Source organism: Cetorhinus maximus, chromosome 21, assembly GCF_964194155.1.
Source record: "Cetorhinus maximus chromosome 21, sCetMax3.hap1.1, whole genome shotgun sequence".
Classification (NCBI taxonomy): Eukaryota; Metazoa; Chordata; class Chondrichthyes; order Lamniformes; family Cetorhinidae; genus Cetorhinus; species Cetorhinus maximus.
This window is the reverse complement of record NC_135899.1, coordinates 27,818,971-27,840,093: the sequence shown is the minus strand read 5'-3', so window position 1 is coordinate 27,840,093 and position 21,123 is coordinate 27,818,971. Positions and strand designations below refer to the sequence as shown.

At 44.5% G+C, this 21,123-nt stretch overlaps 1 protein-coding gene across 1 annotated transcript; it reads right to left on the bottom strand.

Moving 5' to 3' along the window:
- Positions 1-13,215: 13,215 nt before the first annotated feature.
- LOC144695144 (putative G-protein coupled receptor 139) lies at positions 13,216-20,242 on the bottom strand. Its single transcript, XM_078566042.1, has 2 exons — positions 20,179-20,242; positions 13,216-14,105 (listed from the first exon to the last, which is right to left on the bottom strand). The coding sequence occupies exons 1-2, from the start codon at positions 20,240-20,242 to the stop codon at positions 13,216-13,218; spliced, it is 954 nt and encodes a 317-aa protein (XP_078422168.1).
- Between the last annotated feature and the right edge of the window lie 881 nt (positions 20,243-21,123).

Sequence of the window (21,123 nt, the reverse complement as noted above, 5' to 3'; positions counted from 1 at the left end):
TCTTCAAGTAAGGGGACCAAAACTGTGCACAGTACTCCAGGTGCGGTCTCACCAATGCCTTGTGCAATTGCAACAACACTTCCCTATTTTTATACTCTATTCCTTTAGCAATAAATGCCAAAATTTCTTTTCCCTTCCTTATTACCAGCTGTACCTGCATATTAGCTTTCAGCGATTCATGCACGAGGACACCCAGATCCCTCTGCACTGAAGCATTCTGAAGTTTCTCTCAATTTAATTAAATGTCACCTCATTATTCTTCTGACCAAAGTGGATAATCTCACACTTGTCAACTTTAAACTCCATCTGCCAAATTTTGTCCCATTCACCTAACTTTCCCATATCCATTTGTAAATTTCTTATTTCTTCATTGCAACTTACTTTTCCACCTATTTTGGCGTCATCTCCAAATTTAGCTATAGTACCTACTATCCCTGAATCCAGTTCATTAATATAGATTGTAAATATTTGGGGCCCAAGGACTGAACCCTGTGGCACCCCACTAGCTACAGCTTGCCATCCAGAAAAAGACCCATTTATCCTGACTCTCTGCTTTCTGTTGGTTAGTCAATCCTCTATCCAAGCTAATATATTACCCCTAACTCCGTGTGATCTTATCTTGTGTATTAATCTTTTGTGCGGCACCTTATCAAAGGCCTTCTGGAAATCCAGATATACTACATCCACAGGATCACCATTATCCACTTTGCTTGTCACATCTTCAAAGAACTCTAGCAAATTAGTCAAACATGATTTACTCTTCATAAAACCATGCTGACTCTGATGGATTGCATTTTGACTTTCCAAATGCCCCATTACTACTTCCTCAATAATGGATTCCAACAATTTCCCAAAGACAGACATTAAACTAACTGGTCTATAGTTTCCTACTTTCTGCTCCCCCCAACCCCGCACTTTTTGAATAAGGGCGTTATATTAGCATTTTTCCAATCCACTGTAGCCTTTCCAGAATCCAAGGAATTTTGGAATATTATAGCCAAAGCATTCACTATCTCCGCTGCCACTGTGATGTGTGTCCTCAAACTAATACAGCCCCTCTACAATGACAGATAATTCAAGCATTACATTCACTCTGGGAGGTCACTGTTCTGTTGCCTGATTTAGCTCTACGCTGTATTTCACTAAGAGCAATAATTCATTGAGCCCTCTGACTAATACGACACCCCCATGTTTTTCAGCACCTCAAACTGATACAGTAACTAAAAGAAGGACAGGACAAATCCAACCCATCCAATTACCGCCCCATCAGTCTACTCTCGATCATTAGTAAAATAATGGAAGGGGTCATCAACAGTGCTATCAAGTGTCACTTGCTTAGCAATAACCAGCTCACTGACGCCCAGTTTGGGTTCCACCAGGACCACTCACCTCCTGACCTCTTTAAAGCCTTGATTTAAACATGGACAAAGAGCTGAAATCCAAAGGTGAGCTGAGAGTCACTGCCATTGACATCGGGGCTGCATTTAACCGTGTGTGTCATCAAGGAGCCCCAGCAAAACTGAAGTCAATAGGAATCAGAGGTAAAATGCTCTGCTGGAGTCATATCTAGCACAAAGGAAGTTGGTTGTAGTTGCTGGAAGTCAGTCATCTCAGCTCCAGGACATCACTTCAGGAGTTCCTCAGGGTAGTGTCCTTGGCCCAACTATCTTCAGCTGCTTCATCAATAACCTTCCTTCCATCATAAGGTCAGAAGTGAGGATGTTCGCTGATGATTGCACAATGTTCAGCATCATTTGCGACTCCTCAGATACTGAAGCAGTCCATGTCCCAATGCAGCAAGACCTGGGCAATATCCAGGCTTGGGCTGACAAGTGACAAGTAACAATCCCACCACACAAGTGTCAGGTAATGACCATCTGCAACAAGAGAGAATCCAACCATTGCTCCTTGATGTTCAATGGCATTAACATTGAACAGAAACTGAAGTGGACTAGCCATATAAACACTGTGGCTACAAGAGCAGGTCAGAGGCTAGGAACCGTGTGACGAGTAACTCACCTCCTGACTCCCCAAAGCCTGTCCACCATCTACAAGGCACAAGTCAGGAGTGTGATGGAATGCTCCCCACTTGTCTGGATGAGTGCAGCTCCCACAACACTCAGGAGGCTTGACGCCATCCAGGACAGAGCATCCCACTTGATTGGCACCACATCCTCAAACATTCACTCCCTCCACCACCAACACACATTAGTAGCTGTGTGTACCATCGACAAGATACACTTCAGGAATTCAACAAGGCAGGAAGCAGAATATGATTGTCGTTGGGTGTTTTTGTGACTACAAGGCTGTTTCCAGTGGAGCTCCGCAGTGCTCAAAACTATATCCTTTACTTTTGGTGGTACATTATTTTGACTCCTTCACAGTATCTAGTCATCCCTGACTAGGCCAGCACTTGCTGCCCATCCCTAATTGCCCTTGAGAAGGTGGTGGTGAGCCGCCTTCTTGAATGGCTGTAGTCCATGTGATGTAGGTACAACCCCAGTGCTGTTAGGGAGGGTGTTCTGTCAGGGCGTGAGAGTCCCTGTGAAGTCTCACTTACGTTTGGAGCAGTACTCTGGATGTAACAGGAATGAGTGAAAATGCCAAGTTATGTGTCAAGTCAACAGTTTTATTGAAAACCGAATAATGATAACTATAACGATGATAATATGACAATTAATTGATAATATAAAAAGAAGGAAGTAAAAAGAAAGAAAACTTTATTGAAAGGAGAAAGCACTTTATATATATCAGAAGAAAAGAAGAAAGACAAATTTTTTGAAAAGCATAAACAATGGCCTCAAATTGGTTTGTTCCACAGCAGCTCCCCAAAATGGATGACCCCAATTTCACCTGTTCCCCAACAGGATGCTGAATTGGTAAAGATTCCCCTTGATACATACATTTCCAAGATTCTGAGTAACATTTCATACGGGGGCGTGGATTCGTCACCAGTCACTCCGATATCCCTTCCCCCATAGTCTTCAGTGGTTCACTATTCCACTCTGGCTGCAGCACCAAATCCTGGAAGTGTCTCCTAAAGCCAATTTTCTGGTTCCATTCCAGCCTTTCAAGACTGAGTTCGAACTTTGTCAAAAACAGTGACTCTGGAAGTACATGAATCAACAGCCAGTTACGCCTGTCAGATGGCAGAAATCCTAAACTTTCAGCCTCATGAAAATATTGAAGTGGATTGGATGCTCGCCATCTTCCCGACTCTGTTAAACCCAGAAGTGGGCAGGGTTGGGTTGGGTTTGGGTTAATGTGCTTTTTAAAATTTTAACCTCTGACATGCTCTCAACTTTTAGAAGAGGAGAATGTTTGATCAATAAGTTCCAGTCACTTTTCCTTTCTCTCTCTCTCTCTCTCTCTCTCACATATATAAAGTTAATTTACTGGCAATTGTGATCCTGTCCCGGGGTGAGTGTGGCCTCAAACCTGCACCGCTTGCTACCTGGTGGCCATGGCAACGGCAGATCTACTGATCATGATCACTGGAGTCATACTGTGACAGATCGGTTTTCATTATTTCCCAGTATTTTTCCTAGACATCACCCGTGTTTGCCGTATTACCTTTGTCCTGCTTTATGCAGCTGGAGAATGTTCTGTCTGGTTCACAGTCACTTTCTCCTTTGATCGATTTATGGCCATTTGTTTCCAGAAGCTGAAAACAAAATATTGCACCGAAGAACCACAGCCATAGCTTCCATCAAAAACCTGCATTCTGCTCTGTTTGAAAGACATTCCCTTTTACTTCACATCTGAACCTGGAGAGATAATCGACAATGTTCCCTGGTTCTGAAATTTCAAACCAAGCTATTATACTGATCCCGGATGGGTGGGATTTGACTGGTTTGATAAGGTTTTATCCCCATTGCTCCCATATGTTTTAATCCTGTTGCTCAATGCTCTGACAGTCAGATACATTTTAGTGACCAGTCACCCCCGTAAAGAACTGAGGGGTCAGACCACGGGAGAGAATCACAGTGACCCAGAGATGGAGAGCAGAAGGAAGTCTATGATTTTACTCTTCACCAAATCCGGCAGCTTCATATTCCTGTGGCTTTTATATGTTTTAGATTTCTTTTGTTTTCGCATTACAGGAATTAATCCCAAAGATTACAATGATCCTATATATATAGCTTTTGAGAAGTTAGATTTGTCCTCGTAGATTTAATTTGTTATATAAACGCCTTTATTTATGGGGTGACTCAGACCAAGTTCAGGGAGTAGGTCAAGAGCACGGTGAAATATCCGGTCCCTTCAATAATTCGATTAATTAATAAATAAAACACCTGAGAGCAGCCCAGAGGTGTGTTTCAGTGATTCCAGTTCATGAATCTAATATTTATCCCTACAGGATAATGGCTCCCTGATCAGTTCATATCACACTGTATGTCACGCAAACTCATGAAAGGGCCTAAGGGCATCACTTTTGGCCCTGAAAAGTGCCCAGTCCAACTCAAATTACACTGGAAGGCAAGGTATCCCAAAAATTTGAGCAACAGGTGAAGCTAGCTGTTTCACGCTGCTACTATGCAGCAGCAACACGAGTGGTATTCTCCACTAACAGGATGCTGCCGTTAAGCCAAAAAGAGATTTTGCCGATCACAAAAATTAGTCATGTAATATATGAATTTCAGTGTCAATGTGATGCTAGGTATGTAGCCCGTACGACACAAAGACTGTGTGGATCATATCAAACAGCATGACCCAGCTGCTGTTTGCAATGGGCAAGGTACAGACCGTACCCAACCAGCCCGTGCTCGCAAAACTCAAAGCACAATGTTTCATGTGCTAAGAATTACGCTGACAACCAATTTAAGATTGTCAGTCAGGTGCACAGTGTGGTGCATTCACGTGTACTGGAATCTAATATCTTAATACTAAGGGCCCTGTTCATTGCAGACAGAAAGAACATGTACACACATTGTAATATAAAAGCAAAATACTGTGGATGCTGGAAATCTGAAACAAAAGCAGAAAATGCTGGAAAAACTCAGCAGATCTAACAGCATCTATGGAGGTGGTCATTGTTTTATCCCGACCTTTTATCCCATTTTTCAATCTTTGTTCCCACCACCGACCTCTCTCCCCACCCAACCACCACAAGGGCCATCTGTCAGTTGTCCATGTTGTTCTTTCTAGAGTGCTTCCCCTTGTCCTGCTATGTTTTCTGACTTTAATGTCAACATCAGCACCTCCTTTAGCCAGCACCACTGCCATTAACAGCACTTTGTACTTTTATTCATGACATCTGTGGCAATCTCTCCTTTGCCCCCATCTATCTCTGGCCTTCTATCCAGCTTCACCTGTTCCACCCCCCTTAACAGGACAATCAGGGTTGTTTAGTAACTTTTGTCCATTCGCAGAATCACATCTAATGTTGAACACTATGTTTTGAGTTTTGCAAGCACAGGCTAGTTCGGTACAGTCAGTAATTTGCCTGTTGTGAACAGCCGAAGAGACGTGCTGTTTAGTATGACCCACCTCTCATTTGGATGTATGATCTACATTCTCTGCGGGCAAAGAATTCCACAGACCCGTGACCCTCTGAGAGAGACTGGAGGCAGGGTCATTGAATATATTTAATGCTGAGTTAGGTAGATCATTGATTAACAAAGGAGCCAAAGGTATAGGGGGTAGACAGGAAAGTAGCATTGAAGCCACAATAAGACCTGGTTTGAACTAATCAAATGGTGAAACAGGATCGAGTGGCCAAATGGCCTACTCCTGATCCTAATTCATGTAAAAGTATTAATGTTAGTGTGAAGGGGGATCAGAGGTGAGGAAGGTGGTAGGGCTGAAGAAGGTTACTGAGATTGGGAGGGGTGTAGAATTAAAAATGCTAACAGAGTTAGGGATTGGCACAGGGGCTGTAGGATGTTACCAAGGTAGGGAGGATTGTAAAGACTGGAGAAGGTATTTGTTAAAATTATTTCAAGGGATGTGAGCTTTACTGGCTAGGCCAGAATTTATTGCCCATCCCTAATTGCCCTTGAGATGGAGGTGGTGAGCCGCCTTCCTGAACCGCTGCAGTCTATGTGGTGTAGGTTAGGGAGGGAGTTCCAGGATTTTGGCACAGCGACAGTGAAGGAATGGCGATATATTTCCAAGTCAGGATGGTGAGTGGCTTGAAGGGGAGCTTCCAGGTGGTGGTGTTTCCAAGTATCTGTTGCCCTTGTTGCCCTTGTCCTTCTAAGTTGCAGTGGTTGTGCATTTGGAAGGTGCAGTCTAAACAAACTTGGTGAATTCCTGCAGTACATCTTGTAGACGGTGCACACTGCTGCCACTGTGTGTCGGTGGTGGAGGGAGTGAATGTTTGTGGATGGGGTTCCAATCAAGCAGGCTGCTTTGTCCTGGATGGTGTCAAGTTTTGGAGTGTTGTTGGAGCTGCAGTCATCCAGGCAAGTGGGAAGTATTCCATCACATTCCTGGCTTGTGCCTTGTAGATTGTGGACAGGTTTTGGGTAGTAGGAGGTGAGTTACTCACCGGAGGATTCCTAGCCTCTGACCAGGCCTTGTAGCCACAGTATTTAAATAGCTAGTCCAGTTCAGATTTTGGTCAATGGTAACCCACAGGATGTTGATAGTAGGTGATTGAGCGATGGTAATGCCGTTGAACATCAGGGGGCGATGATTAGTTTCTCTGTTGTTGGAAATGGTCATTGCTGGACAATTGTGTGGCGCGAAAGTTACTTGCCGCTTGTCAGCCCAGGCTGGCTATTGTCTAGGTCTTGCTGAGTTTGGACATGGACTGCTTCAGCACCTGAGGAGTCACGAATGGTGCTGAATATTGTGCAATCGTCAGCGAACATCCCCACTTCTGACCATGTGATGGAAGGAAGTTCATTGATGAAGCAGCTGAAGATAGTTAGGCCCAGGACACTACCCTGAAGAACTACTGCAATGATATCCTGGAGCTGAGATGACTGACCTCCAACAGCCACAATGATATTCCTTTGTGCTAGATATGACTCCAACAGCAGAGAATTTTCCCCCTGATTCCCAATGACTCCAGTTTTGCTAGGGCTCCTTGATGCCACACTCGGTCAAATACGGCGTTGATGTCAAGGGCAGTCATTCTCACCTCACCTTTGGAGTTCAGCTCTTTTGTCCATGTTTAAACCAAGGCTCTAATGAAGTCAGGAGCTGAGTGGCCCTGGCAGAACGCAAACTGAGCATCAGTGAGCAGGTTATTGCTAAGCAAGTGCCGCTTGATAGCATTGTTGATGACCCCTTCCGTCATTTTACTGATGTCCGAGAGTAGATGGGGCAATAGTTGGTCGGGTTGGATTGGTCCTGGTTTTTTGTGTACAGGACATACCTGTGCAATTTTCCAAATAGCCGGGTAGACGCCAGTGTTGTAGCTGTACTGGAACAGCTTAGCTATTGCCGGAATATTGTCAGGGCCCATTGCCTTTTCAGTGGTCAGTGCCTTGAGCTGTTTCTTAATATCATATGGACTGAATCGAATTGGCTGAAGATTTGCATCTGTGATGCTGGGGTCTTCCGTAGGAGGCTCAGATGGATCATCCAATCGGCATTTCTGACTGAAGGTTGTTGCAAATGTTTCAGCCTTATCTTTTGCACTGATCTGCTGGGCTCTCCCATCATTGAGGATGGAGATATTTGTGGAATCTCCTCCTCCAGTGAGTTCTTTAATTGCCCACCACCATTCACGACTGGATGTGGTAGAACTGCAGAGCTTAGACCTAATCCATTGGCTGTGGGATCGCTGAGCTCTGTCTATCACTTACTGCTCATGCTGTTTGGCATGCAAGTAGTCCTGTAGCTTCACCAGGTTGACACTTCATTTTTAGGTATGCCTGGTACTGCTCCTGGCATGCCCTCCTGCACTCTTCATTGAACCAGCATTGATCCCCTGGCTTGGTGGTAATGGTAGAGTGGGGGATACACCAGGCCATGAGCTTACAGGTTGTGGTTATTTCAATTCTGCTGCTGCTGATGGCCCACAGAGCCTCATGCATGCCAAATCTTGAGTTGCTCCATCTGTTTGAAATCTATCCCATTTAGCACCATGGTAGGGCCACACAACACGATGGAGGTTATCCTCAATGTGAAGACAAGACTTGATCTCCTCACGGACAGTACGGTGGTCACCCCCACCAATACTGTCATGGACAGATGGATCTGTGGCAGGCAGGTTGGTGAGGATGAGATCAAGTATGTTTTTCCCTCTTGTTGGTTCCCTAACCACCTGCCACATACCCAATCTAGCAGCTATGTCCTTCAGGACTCGAACAGCTAGGTCAGTAGTAGCTGCTACCGAGCCACTCTTGGTGATGTACATTGAAGCTTTATCTCACGCACACGGACCCTTCCCATATCACACTCATCTCAATGTTCTGATCATTTTCAATGCTGTCTGCTGGGGTTCTCTTTCAGTTGTCCATCTGAGCTGACCTGCAACTCCACCCACCCACTGATCACACTCCCATGCAGCACTTATTCCCTCCCACCACGAGTCTCCTTTCACTTTCGGATTTAGAAACAAGGTGCATTTAACATTCTTCTTTAACTACCCCATCCTTTCCCCTCCCCTAGTCCCCCATGTTCTTTTCCCCATCAGTGTCGACCCCCAACATCACCTTCCACCTCCCCATTGTTACCTACCAGCCACAACCGTTTTCTTTCGGGGATGTCCAGGTGAATGTGCACATTCCCTATCTTCCTGAAAATCGCATCCCATCCAGATTAACCTCCCCAACCTCCTCCTTCCCATCCCCAGGGCCCATGTGTGCCTGCGAGTTCCCACCAACCACCCTTACTGTGCCTACTACCCATACCATTGTACCCTCACCCTACCGGCTCACTCTGCCGTCTCACATTCTCACCATTCCCTCCTACCACACCCACCCTCATTTCGCTCCCCAGGAGGCAGTCATCAACCCCTCAGATCCCTTCCTTGCCCGTTCATCTGGACATGCCCCCCACCTCTGTCCTTACTCCTTTCCCCGCTCAGAACTCCTACCCTGCTCGGAACTCTTCCCCCTGACAGACTCCTTTCTCCATCCTTGCTTCTTCCTCCACTCTTATCTCTTCCCCCCCTGGACTTCTTCCTCCTCCTGGGCTCCTTCCTCCCCATGGACTCCTTCCCCCCTTCGGTCTCCTTCCTCACACTGGGCTCTTTTCCCCCCAACGTCAGAATTCTTCCCCCCTCCAGATTCCTTCCTCTCCCAGCCCATGAATCTTTCCCCTCTTCAGGTTCCGTCCTCCACCCGGACTTCTTCCTCTACCTGGACTCCTTCCCCCCCTCAGAATTCCTCCCCTTACACCTACCTCCTGAGCTGCCGTATTCTCCCTGTTAACCCCTCCTCTACTATACTCCTTCCCCTGCAATCTCAAACCCCCAACGCCTCCTTTCCCCTGTCCCAGCTTCACCACCAACCTACACTCCTTCCTCTCACAGCGAAACCTAGACCTTCCTCTCCGACACTCTCCCCACCCTGTTTTGCTAATGTAGCACAGGGCATTGATGAGACCACATCTGGTGTACTCTGTACAGTTTTGGTCTCCTTACTTATGACGGAATCAAGTTGTATTAGAAACAATTCAGAGCAGTTTCGCTCGCTTGGCTAGGGACAAAGGTGTAAATTTATGAACAACGGCTGTGCGATTTGGGCCTGTATCATTAGACTGTAAAAATATGAGAGGTGATCTTAATGAAACGTATAAGATGCTGCAGGGACATGACATGGTGGATGCTGAGAGGATGTTCCCTCTTATGGGAGTGGATACAACTGAAGGACATTGTTTAAAAACAAGGTGTCTCCCATTTAAGACAGAGTTGAGGAGAATATTTTATCTCCGAGGGGTGTGGGTCTGTGGAATTCCCTTCCTCAGAGAACAGTAGAGGGAGGGTCATTGCATATTTTTAAGGTTGAGTTAGATAGATTCTTTATTGGCAAGGGTATCAAGCGTGTCAGGGGTAGACAGGATAGTGGAATTGAGGCCATAATCAGATTAGCCATGATCTTATCAAAAGGCAGAGCAGGCACGAGGAGGCAAATGGCCAACTCCTGACCCAAATTCGAATGTTCATATGTATGTTCGTATAGAGGGGGTTACAAAGATAGGGAAGGGTTTTGGTCTGGAGAAACTTACAGAGATAGGGAGTGGTGTAGGGGCTGTAGATATTACAGAGATAGGGAGGATTTTAGGTGCCGAAGGAGGGTACAGAGATAGGGAGGGGTGTAGGACTTAAAGTGCTTACAGAGGTAGATAGGGGTGAAGGATTGAAAGAGTTTACAGAGATAGAGAGGGGTGAAACTGCTTATGGAATTAGTCAGTGGTGTACGACTCAAAGTGCTTACAGAGATAGAGAGGGGTGTAGGGTCTGTAGGATGTTACAGAGATAGGGATGATTCCAGAGGCTCAAAGGGGGATATAGAGATCGGGAGAGGTGTATGGGCCAGATATGAATAAAGAGATAAGTAGTGTGCTGGCTGGAATCGGTTATGGAGATAGGGATGGACAAGGTTCGAGAGATAGGGAGGGGTGTAGGGGCTGGGCAGCATTTACACAGATATGGAGGACTGTAGAGATCGACACTGCACAGTAACTCATTCACAAACCACACGTTCCCACTCAGGGACACTGCAGAATAATCCCTCACTCACCGGCATTTGTGAAAGACACTGAATAAATATTTTTCACCTTTTCCCAACATTTATTCCGGCTTGTTTTTATCTGATTCATGGAAAGGGCCGAGTTAATTGTTCACCCTTAATTGCCCCTTGACAGGTGGTATTGGGCCTCCTGCCTTGAAGCAACTGCTCTTCCTTCTGGGACTGATTTTCAGGATCCCACTCAGTTGTGCAGGCTTCCATGGATCAATATCCTTTGGACCCCCGCTCTCTGCCTTTACAAATGAAGAAAAGTAAGAAATCTCCAGAAATAAAGTCATGATTCGGATCTTCCGGTCGCTACTGACCAAAATGAAAAGGACAGCTTACGCTTTTGAGATCTTGCAGCCGTGACTCCCTGTCCTGGATCGAGGAGTGAGGAATCAACACAGGGATCCATGTGGAGGAGCGACGGGGAGATGGAGCAGTGAGGCCACATCCCCTCCTGGAGTATCCAGCTCAGGAAACTCCTCTTCAGGACAACATGCTTGCAGTGTTACTCTGCTATATATTTTAAAGATTTTTCAACAGGTATTTCTCAGCTTTTAAAGGCTTTTAATTGCTGTTTTGTGTTTGTGGTAAGTAACAATTGCAAGAATTAAAAAAAGACTTTCAATTGTTTTTTGATATTTTGAGTTTTGACAGGGGTACGTAAATTCTAACATTTATTGCCGATCTTTCAAATACAGAGGAAAACATATTTGGGTAGCTGTCTATTGGATTGCATTGCTTGTTTACACTGAGAGAAATAGTGTAATGTTTTTATGACCACCCTGCTCTATTTGGCCATGGGGGGAATCACTGTGACAGAGCCCGGCTTGACCATGCCCATCACCCCCAGGATAATAAGGGCCTGCTGTGGACATGTGGTCCCGTCCCCCCATGGGATCAGCATAGAAGGTGAGGCACAAGATAGGGGGCAGGACGTTCCCAGAGAGATAGAGAAAAAGAAGTTGGGGGTGGGGGGGGTGGTGGTGGTGTTGGCGGAAGGGGGAGGGGGAATGTATGGGAATGAAGAGAGAGGAATGGGAGATGTGGTTAAGGGTTTGTCGATTTTGTTTCTTGTTCAGTTTGTTGTCAATATCTCCTTCATGGTTCATGTTAATAATTTAGTGGTATTGTTTAGTTCAGTGAAGGTTTGTTTTGAAAAGGAAATGTAACTAAAATGCTGGGCTGTAGAGATTGCAACAAAGTACAATCCAGATAGATGTTTTGTTTTTAGAATTAGGGTTAAATTATGTTGAAAGCATTTAGTGAACCCTGGAAGGTTACCTCTTCATGGGGATGGATGAAGCTTAAGAATGTTCTCTGGTTTCAATTTATCTATGTGCTTTCTGGGAGAGGGTGAGTGGTTTCAGTTTGCACTTCATATAGTTTGCAGCTTGCAGAAAAGTTTTGGGAGCCGCGAACATGCTCCAGGCAGTTAAGGCTGAAGAGATATCCTGAGGAATTGAGGAGGTTGTGGAAGGTGGCTGGTTCCATGCTGGAGAGGGTTAGGGCTCCTAAGAAGCTCTGCGAGGCATTTATAGTTCAGTGTAGCCAGGGGACTAGAGTTTGGAGAAACCCAGGGGCAGTGCCAGGTTAGTGAAGTTAGTGGTCTGTGCAAAAGCTGGATATTTGCCGGTAATTAGAGGCTGGAGTGCAGCTTTTTGAAGCCCAGGGAATGCAGTCTCAGGAGAAGCGATTGAACCATCAGGATGTTCTCAGGGCATTCAGAGGCTTGAAAGTGAAGCATTGAAATCACTCGTGAGGGAGACAGAGGTTTAATAATATTTTGTAGCTCATAGTGGTCACTGATGTCTGGGTGGGTTGTTGAGAAATCTGTGGGATCTTCTTGGCCGAATCTGCTATTTATTGCGCAATGTGGTGTGTTTGACCTCAGGTTGAATTCATAACTACCTTATTCTTGTTCAGAATGTTAGAGAGATATTTACTTTCCTGACTTCGTGCAGTACAGTTAATCTTGCTCGGTTGAAACTGTTAAATCATGTGCCTCCTGTCCCTGCATCCCTCCCTCATTCTGTAAACCCCTCCAGCCCCTATACTCCTCCCTATCTCTAACACCTTCACCAACTCCTACACCCCTCCCTTTCACAATCACATCCTCCAACATCTATAGCCCTCCCTATCTCTGTCACATCCTCCAGCTCTGAAACTCTTGTATATTTCTATCCCCTCCTCTAAGTCCTATACCCCTCTCTATCACTATCATCTCTGACAAGCACTATGTTCCTCTATATCTCTATCACCTCCTCCTACCTGTACACCCCTCCCTATTTCTGTAACCACCTCCATTACCTATACCCCTCCCTATCTATATAACCTCCTCTAGCACCTATACTCCTCTCAATCTCCGTAACCTTCCAGAGCACATATACCCCTCCCTATCTCTGTCACATCTTCCAGTACCTGCATTCCATCCTATCTCTCTAACCTCCTCCAGCACCCACACCACTCCCTATGTCTGTAACCTCCTCCACCCCCGACACAGCTTCCTATGTCTGTAACCTCCTCCAGCCCAACAGTCCTCCCAGCCTCTGGGCTGTTCTCATTTGTTTTTATTCATTCATTGAATAAATGATGTGGCTGGATATATAACTGCGCTCTTGAACTGCTCCCTGAACTTGGACTGAGTCACCCCATAAATAAATGCATTTGTACAGCAATTTAAACTCAGTGACATAAGTGCAACTTCAGCAAATATATAAAAAGCATCATTGTAATACTCGGGGTTAATTCCTATTATGTTGTAAAAGATGAAGTCTATAACATATAAAAGCCACAGGAGTATGAAGCTGCCGGATATGGTGAAGAGTAAAATCACAGACTTCCTTCTGCTCTCCATCTCTGGGTCACTGCGATTCTCTCCCTTGCTCTGACCCCTCAGTCCCTTACGGACTCGGCTGGTCACTAAAATATATCTGACTGTCAGAGCGTTGAGCAACAGAATTAAAGCATATGGGAGCAATGGGGTTAAAACCTTATCAAACCAGTCAAATCCCACCCATGCAGGGTCAGTATAATAGCTTGCAATTTCATTACAGAACAAGGGAACATTATTGATTACCTTTGCAGGTTCAAATGTAAAGTAGAATGGAATGTCCTTTAAACAGATCAGAATGCAGTTTGTTGACAGAACCACAGCTGCAGTTTTCTTGGTGCAATATTTTGTTTTCAGCTTCTGACAACAAATGGACACAAATCGATCAAAGGAGAAAGTGACGGTGAACCAGACAGAACACTCTGTTGCTGCATAAAACAGGACAATGATAACACTGCACACAGGGGTGATGTCCAGGAAAGTTCCAGGGAAATAATAAGAACTGATCCGCCACAGCATGACCCCAGAGATAATGACCATGAGATCCGCCGTTGCCATGGCCACCAGGTAACAGGTGGTGCAGTCAGAGAGGCCGCACTTTCCCCGTGACAGTATCACAATCGCCACTAAATTAACTGTAAGAGAGAAAATGGAAAAGAGACTGGAAATTTCTGATCAAACATTTCCCGTTTGTGATAGGTTGAAATGGGGTTACAGGATAAAAATTTCAAAATCACATCACCAACCCAAAACCACTTTTTGGGTTCAACAAAGACAGGACAGTGGTAAGCAGCCAAGCTGCTACAATAGTTTAAGGAGGCCGGCTGAGACTGACTTCACCTGTTTCATGGTGCAAGTCTAGTGACCTTTGGATCTAAATTAGAAATGATCAATGTGAGATCATCATTAATAAATCCAAGAAGTCATGCATGGAGAAAAGTCTTTAATCAGGGAATGGTTGGAATGAGGAGCTTGGTGCAACTTCGGGCAGTTAAGCTGATCAGCACAGATTTGTTTAAGGGGAAACTGGGTAAGGGCATGAGGTAGAAAACAGAAGAAGTTTATGGTGACCAGGTTATAAAAAGAGGGATGGGAGGAGCTCATTGGAGCTTAAATACTGACACACACCAAATAGACTGTTGCAGTACTGTAAATTCAATGTCGTCCTATGTATCTTGAATATTAATTAGTAACTAATTAATAATTTTTTTAACATTGCAGTTATTGGAGCGGTTTATTTATTGTAGCAGTGACTATTTATTTCATTATGGACAATTTAATAATGTTAGTATTTACTGTGGTCAGACTGATCTCTGTTTTATGAAAACAGGCAAGTATGTTTTCAGTTATATGTGTTTTTCCTTGAAGGGACACAGCCTTATTGAGCTAAGAGCAGAGATCGGTGTAGGTTACATTTGTGAAGACTCTGAATCATACATAATTACTGGCCTGTCAAATATTAATCAGCTACAAAAGTAGGCAATTCAATACCAACAATATTCAGTCCCCACAATAGAGAGATCATAAAAAGACAACACTCATGACCCACAAATTCTTAGGATAATGTTGAGGGAAGGGATAATTAGCAGTAAAATGTTTACAGCAACTATACTCAAAGTAAGAGTAAGACATTATCAAGAGGATTTGAATACATTAACAGTGCTATCCTGCTGTTTATCTGTCAGTAAATAGTTATCTTCTTTTTCGATAGTTGCAGTGCAAGTGCAAATGGAGCAATATCAATATATTTCACTTTATACGGTAATTCTCAAACATCAACCAACAGCAAAAGTATTCCACTTGTCCGCCTATTAGATTCATAAAGGATGGAGACACCTTCAGGGAATGCAGACATCAGTCACCTGAAACAACGATTTTTAAATAAAACTGCTTTGTTCGGCAATAATAAAAGCAAAATACTGCAGATGCTGGAAATCTGAAATAAAAACACTAAGTGCTGAAAAAGCTCAGCAGGTCTGGCAGCATCTGTGGAGAGAGAGAAATAGAGTTAATATTTCGAGTCCAATATGACTCTTCTTTGGAACAGAAAAGAGGCAGAAATGTGATGGGATTTATGTTGTTGAGCCAAGCGGGAGGGTCAGATGGAGCAAAAAGGCAAGGTCAGGGATAGTTACAGTAGAACCAGTTTGTTCCACTCCCGTTAGTGACCCACACTCAGTACAATTCTACAGTGGTCAATCCTCCCAAAGCACAGGGTCACTGGTGTCTGGCGTTCCCTCTGGTTAGTGACCCACACTCAATGCAATTTTACAGTGAGAGATAGCAACTCAAAACCGAGCATCCATGTGGTGCGCTTGCTCACCTGAAGTAGCAGGACTGTATTCAACCACGCCTATAATCCCATGGCCCGACAGATCCCATGCACTACTTTTACCAGCAAGCCAGGTATCAAACCTGGTTCAATGAAGAGTGCAGTAGGGCATGCCAGGAGCATCACTAGGCATAACTGAAAATGAGGTGTCAACTTGTTGAAGCTACAACACATGACTACTTGTGTGCCAAACAGCAAAAGCAGCATATGATAGACAGAGCTAAGCAATTCCACAACCAACTTTTCAGATCTAAGCACTGCAGTTCTGCCACATCTAATCATGAATAGTGGTGGACAATTAAACAACTAATGGGAGGAAGCTGTGCAAATATTCCCATCCTCAATGATGGGGCAGCCCAGCACATTGATGCAAAAAATAAGGATGAAGAATTTCAAGAATATTCAGCCAGAAGTGTTGAGTGGACAATCCATCCCAACCTAGTCCAGGTCCCCAGCATCACAGATGCTCGTCTTCAGCCAATCCAATTAATTCCCCTGATATCAAGAAACAGCTGAAGGCAATGGATATTACAAAGGCTATGGGCCCTGACAATATTCAGGCAATAGTACTGGAGACTTGTGCTCCTGAACTAGCTTCATCCAAGCTGTTCCAATATAGCTACAACACTGGCATCAACCCGACAATGTGGAGAATTGCCCAAGTATGTCCTGTCCACAAACAGCAGGACAAACCCAACCTGCCAATTATCGTCCCATCAGTCTACTCTCGATTATCAGTAACGTGATGGAAGGTGGCATTTACAGTGCTATGATGCAGCACTTACTCAGCAAAGCCTGCTCACTGATGCTCAGTTTGGGTTCCACCAGGGCCACTCAGCTCCTGACCTCATTGCAGCCTTGATCCAAACATGGACAAAAGAGCTGAACTCCAGAGGTGAGCTGAAAGCAGGGGCTGAGTCACAAGAAGCTTAACACTGTAGGAAGAAATTCACAAAAAAGCTTAGAAAGTTTATTACTGTAGAAAGCCTAGAGGAGCATAGTAAGTACGGGGGTGAAGTAAAAAAAGGAAATTAGGAAAGCAAAGAAAAGATACGAAAAGATATGGGCAGGTAAAATCAAAGAAAACCCAAAGATGTTTTACCAGTACATTAAGAGCAAGAAGATAACTAAGGAAAGGTTGGGGCCTATCAAAGATGTACATGGTAACTTGTGCTTTGATTCTGAAGATGTGGTCAGGGTTCTCAGTGAGTACGCCATCTTCACTAAGGATAGGGTTGATGCAGACATTTTAGTTAAAGAGGGGGAGTGTGAAATATTAGATACAGTAAGCATAGTGAGAGGGGAAGTACTGGTGGAACTGGAGTTCTTGAATGTGGATAAATAACCAGACCAATGGATTGTATCCCAGGCCATTGAAGGAAGCCAAGGAGGAAACAACAGATGCTCTGAGCATCATTTTCCAATCCTCACTAGATACAGGTGAGGTACCAGAGGATTGGAGGTCTGCAAACATTGTACCATTATTTAAAAAGCGTCCGAGGGATAGTCCAGGAAATTATTGACTGGTCAGTCGGGCTTCAGTGGTGGGCAAATTATTGGAATCAATTCTGAGAGACTGGATAAACTGTAACTTAGAGAGGCATGGGTTGGTCAGGGGCAGTCAGCATGGTTTTGTCAGGGGAAGATTGTGTCTTACTAACTTAATAGAATTGTTTGAGGAAGTATCATAGAACATTGATGAGGGTAGGACAGTGGATGTTGTGTACACGGATTTTTGTGAGGCATTTGACAATATGCAGACTGATCAGAAAAGTGAGATCCCATGGGATTCAGGGGAAGGTGGCGAGTGGGATCCAAAATTGGCTCAGTGCCAGGAAACAATGGTTAATGGTCGATGGATGTTTTTGTGAGTGGAAAGCAGTTGCCAGTGGCGGTCCACAGGGCTCAATGTTGGGGCATTTTGTTGTATGTATTAATGAGTTAAACTTAAATGTGGGAGGCATGATTTGGAAATTTGTAGATGACACAAAAATTGGCTACATTTAGGAGGGTGGGTATCACTACTACTCTGTAGGTCATGAGCTTGGGACCGGGTTTGAAGTGCTGGTTTTCAAACACGCTCTTCCTCAGGTGGCCAAAGGCTGCGCTGACACACTGAAGGCGGTGTTGAACCTCGTCATCGATGTCTGCTCTTGTGTGAAGTAATGCATTTGGGGACGGCAAACAAAGCAAGGGAATACCCAATGAATGGCAGGATTTTGAGAAGGACTGAGGAAGTGAGAGACCTTGGAGTGCATGCCCATGGATCCCTGAAGTTGGCAGGATAGGTGGATAAGATGGTAAAGAAAGTAGATGGAATGCTCTCCTTTATTGGGCTAAGTATTGGGTACAAAATCAAGGATGTAGTGATGGAACTATACAAAATGTTGGTTAGGTCATAGCTGGAATTATGTGTATAGTTCTGTTCACCACATTACAGGAATGACATACTTTCTGTGGAGAGTGTAGGGGAGATTTACAAGAATGTTGCCAGGGCTTGAAAATTGCAGCTATGAGGAGAGATTGGATAGGCTAGGGTTGTTTTCCTCAGAACGGAAGAAGCTGAGGGGTGACCTAATTGAGGTGTACAAACTTATGAGGAGCTGAGAGACTGTAGACAGGAAAGACCTGTTTCCCCAACCTGAGGGGTCAATTACCAGGGGGCATAGATTTAAGGTGATTGGTAGGAGAATTAGAGGTGACACTAGGAAACCCTTTTTCACCCAGAGGGTGGTGGGCATCTGGAATTCACTGCCTAAGTTGCTGGTTGAGGCTGAAACATTCAACTCATTTAAAATGTACCTGGATCTGTACCTGAAGTGCAGTAACCTGCAAGGCTATGGACCAGTTGCTGGAAAGTGGTATTTAAAATGAGTGGCTTGCTTTTTTAAAAATCTTTTTGTTGTCAGCGCAGACATGATGGGCTGAATGGCGTCTTTCTGCGCCGTAACATTTCTATGGTTCTATGGTGAGAGTGACCGCCCTTGACATCAAAGCAGTAATTGGCCGATTATGGCAGCAAGGAGCCCGAACAAAACTGGAGTCAATGGGAATCGGCGGAAAACTCTCCACTGGTTGGACTCATTCCGAGCACAGAGGTCATTCACCTCAGCCCCAGGTCATCACTGCAGGAGTTCCTCAAAGTAGTGCCTTAGGCCCAACCATCTTCAGCTGCTTCATCAATGACCTTCCCTCCATCAGAAGGTCAGAAGTGGGGATGTTTGCTGTTGATTGCCAATCTCCAACACCATTACCGACTTCTCAGATATTGAAGCAATCCTTGTCCATCTGCAGCAAGATCTGGAAAATATCATGGCTTTGGCTAACAAGTAGCATCTAACATTCATGCCATACAAGTCCCAGGCAAAAGCAATCTCCAACAAGAGACAATCCAACCATCTCAATTTGACATTCAATGACATTACCATCAGTGAAACCCCCACTATCAAAATCCTGGGGGTTACCATTGACCAGAAACTGAAGAGGACTAGCCATATAAATACTGTGGCCATAGGCTGGGAATTGTGTGGTGTGTAACTGACCTCCTGACTACCCGAATAACCTCTACATGTCGAGATGAGTGCAGCTCCAACAAGACTCAAGAAGCTCAACACCATCCAGGATAAAACAGTCCGCTTGATTGACAGCCCATCCACCACCTTAACATTCACTTTCCCACCAAAACACAGTGGCAGCAGTGTGTACCATCTAAAAGATTCACTGCAGCAACTCACCAAGGCTCCTTCGACAGCATCTTCCAAACACACAACCACTACCATCTTGAAGAAAAAGGGCAGCAGACACATGGGATCACCACAGCCTGGAAGTTCCCCTCCAAGACACTCATCATCCTCACTTGGAACTATATCGCTCTTCCTTCCTTGTTGCTGGATCAAAATCCTGGTACTCCCTCTCTAATGCACTGTGAGTGTGGCTACACTACATAGGCTGCAGCGGTTCAAGATGGCAGCTCACCACCACCTTCTAAAGGTTATTTAGGGATGGGCAATAAATGCTGGCCCAGCCACCGACTCCCACATTCTGTGAACATATATAAAAAAATACACCCAGTAGAATCTTCCCTTTGAAAATTCCCTGCCTGTCTGATTCAGCTCTACAGTTAAGGAAGCAACTTGATAATTCAGAAAGCTGCACATTACAAATAGGTTTACTGTCTGTTTAAGAAATGGATTAAAAGTTGAGACGTTATTTAGAACACTTGATTTACAAAATGGAACCTATTTACAAAATAGACACACTGAGTGTCTGGAAATCAGTGACCATTAGATCAGCATGTGGCGTTATTAGTCACAGCTTAAAACCAGGGACCAGCTCCTGCACAGATTGACACAACTTCAATGGTCACAGTAACTTACCAGGGACACCAATGATAGCAAGAATCGTGTAGTATATTTTCCTGATGCTGTGAAAGGTTTCCATACTTTCCTTTGGGAAGCGATTTGTCCCGTTGTGCTGCAGGCAATCTCTGAATTAAACTCTGAGGTGATACATTCACAGAGTCTTTAATTTATACCCTGTGGGGTCTCAATGGGGATATTGAGGTTGTACCATCATGCACCAAGAAAGGCTGAGCAAACAGATTACGACAGCCGAGTTAACTCCCTGTTGTGATGGAATATATTTAGAGCTGAGATTGAATTGGAAAACCCTAAAGACTGAACAATTTTGATCACATTAATTAACCAATGAAAATTGGAAGCTGTATTCTCCCAGCAATGGTGTTGATCATTCAAACACCATCAGGTCCATCTCTAGAACTCACATTGTTTCAGTGATCACTTTACTTTGCTGTGCCCATTCAGTAATTACATTACAAATTTGAACTGCCCTCTCAGGGCTGCTGTACTGCACTCTGGGATATGGCTGTCCTCTTCAACTGTGGTCGTTCATTGGGTGATAAGGACATAAGGTCTTAAGAACTAGAAGCAGGAGTAGGCAATTTACCCCTCGAGTCTACACCGCCATTCGTTACGAACATTGCTGATCTCATTTAGGCCTCACCTCCAATTTCCTGCCCTCTCCCCATAACATTTCATCCCATTACTGTGCACAGTACTCCAGGTGTGGTCTCACCAATGCCTTGTGCAATTGCAACAACACTTCCCTATTTTTATACTCTATTCCTTTAGCAATAAATGCCAAAATTCCATTTGCCTCGCTTATTACCTGCTGTACCACCATACTAGCTTTCAGCGATTCATGCACGAGGACACCCAGATCCCTCTGCACTAAATCATTCTGAAGTTTCTCTCAATTTAATTAAATATCACGCCTTTTTATTCTTCCGACCAAAATGGATA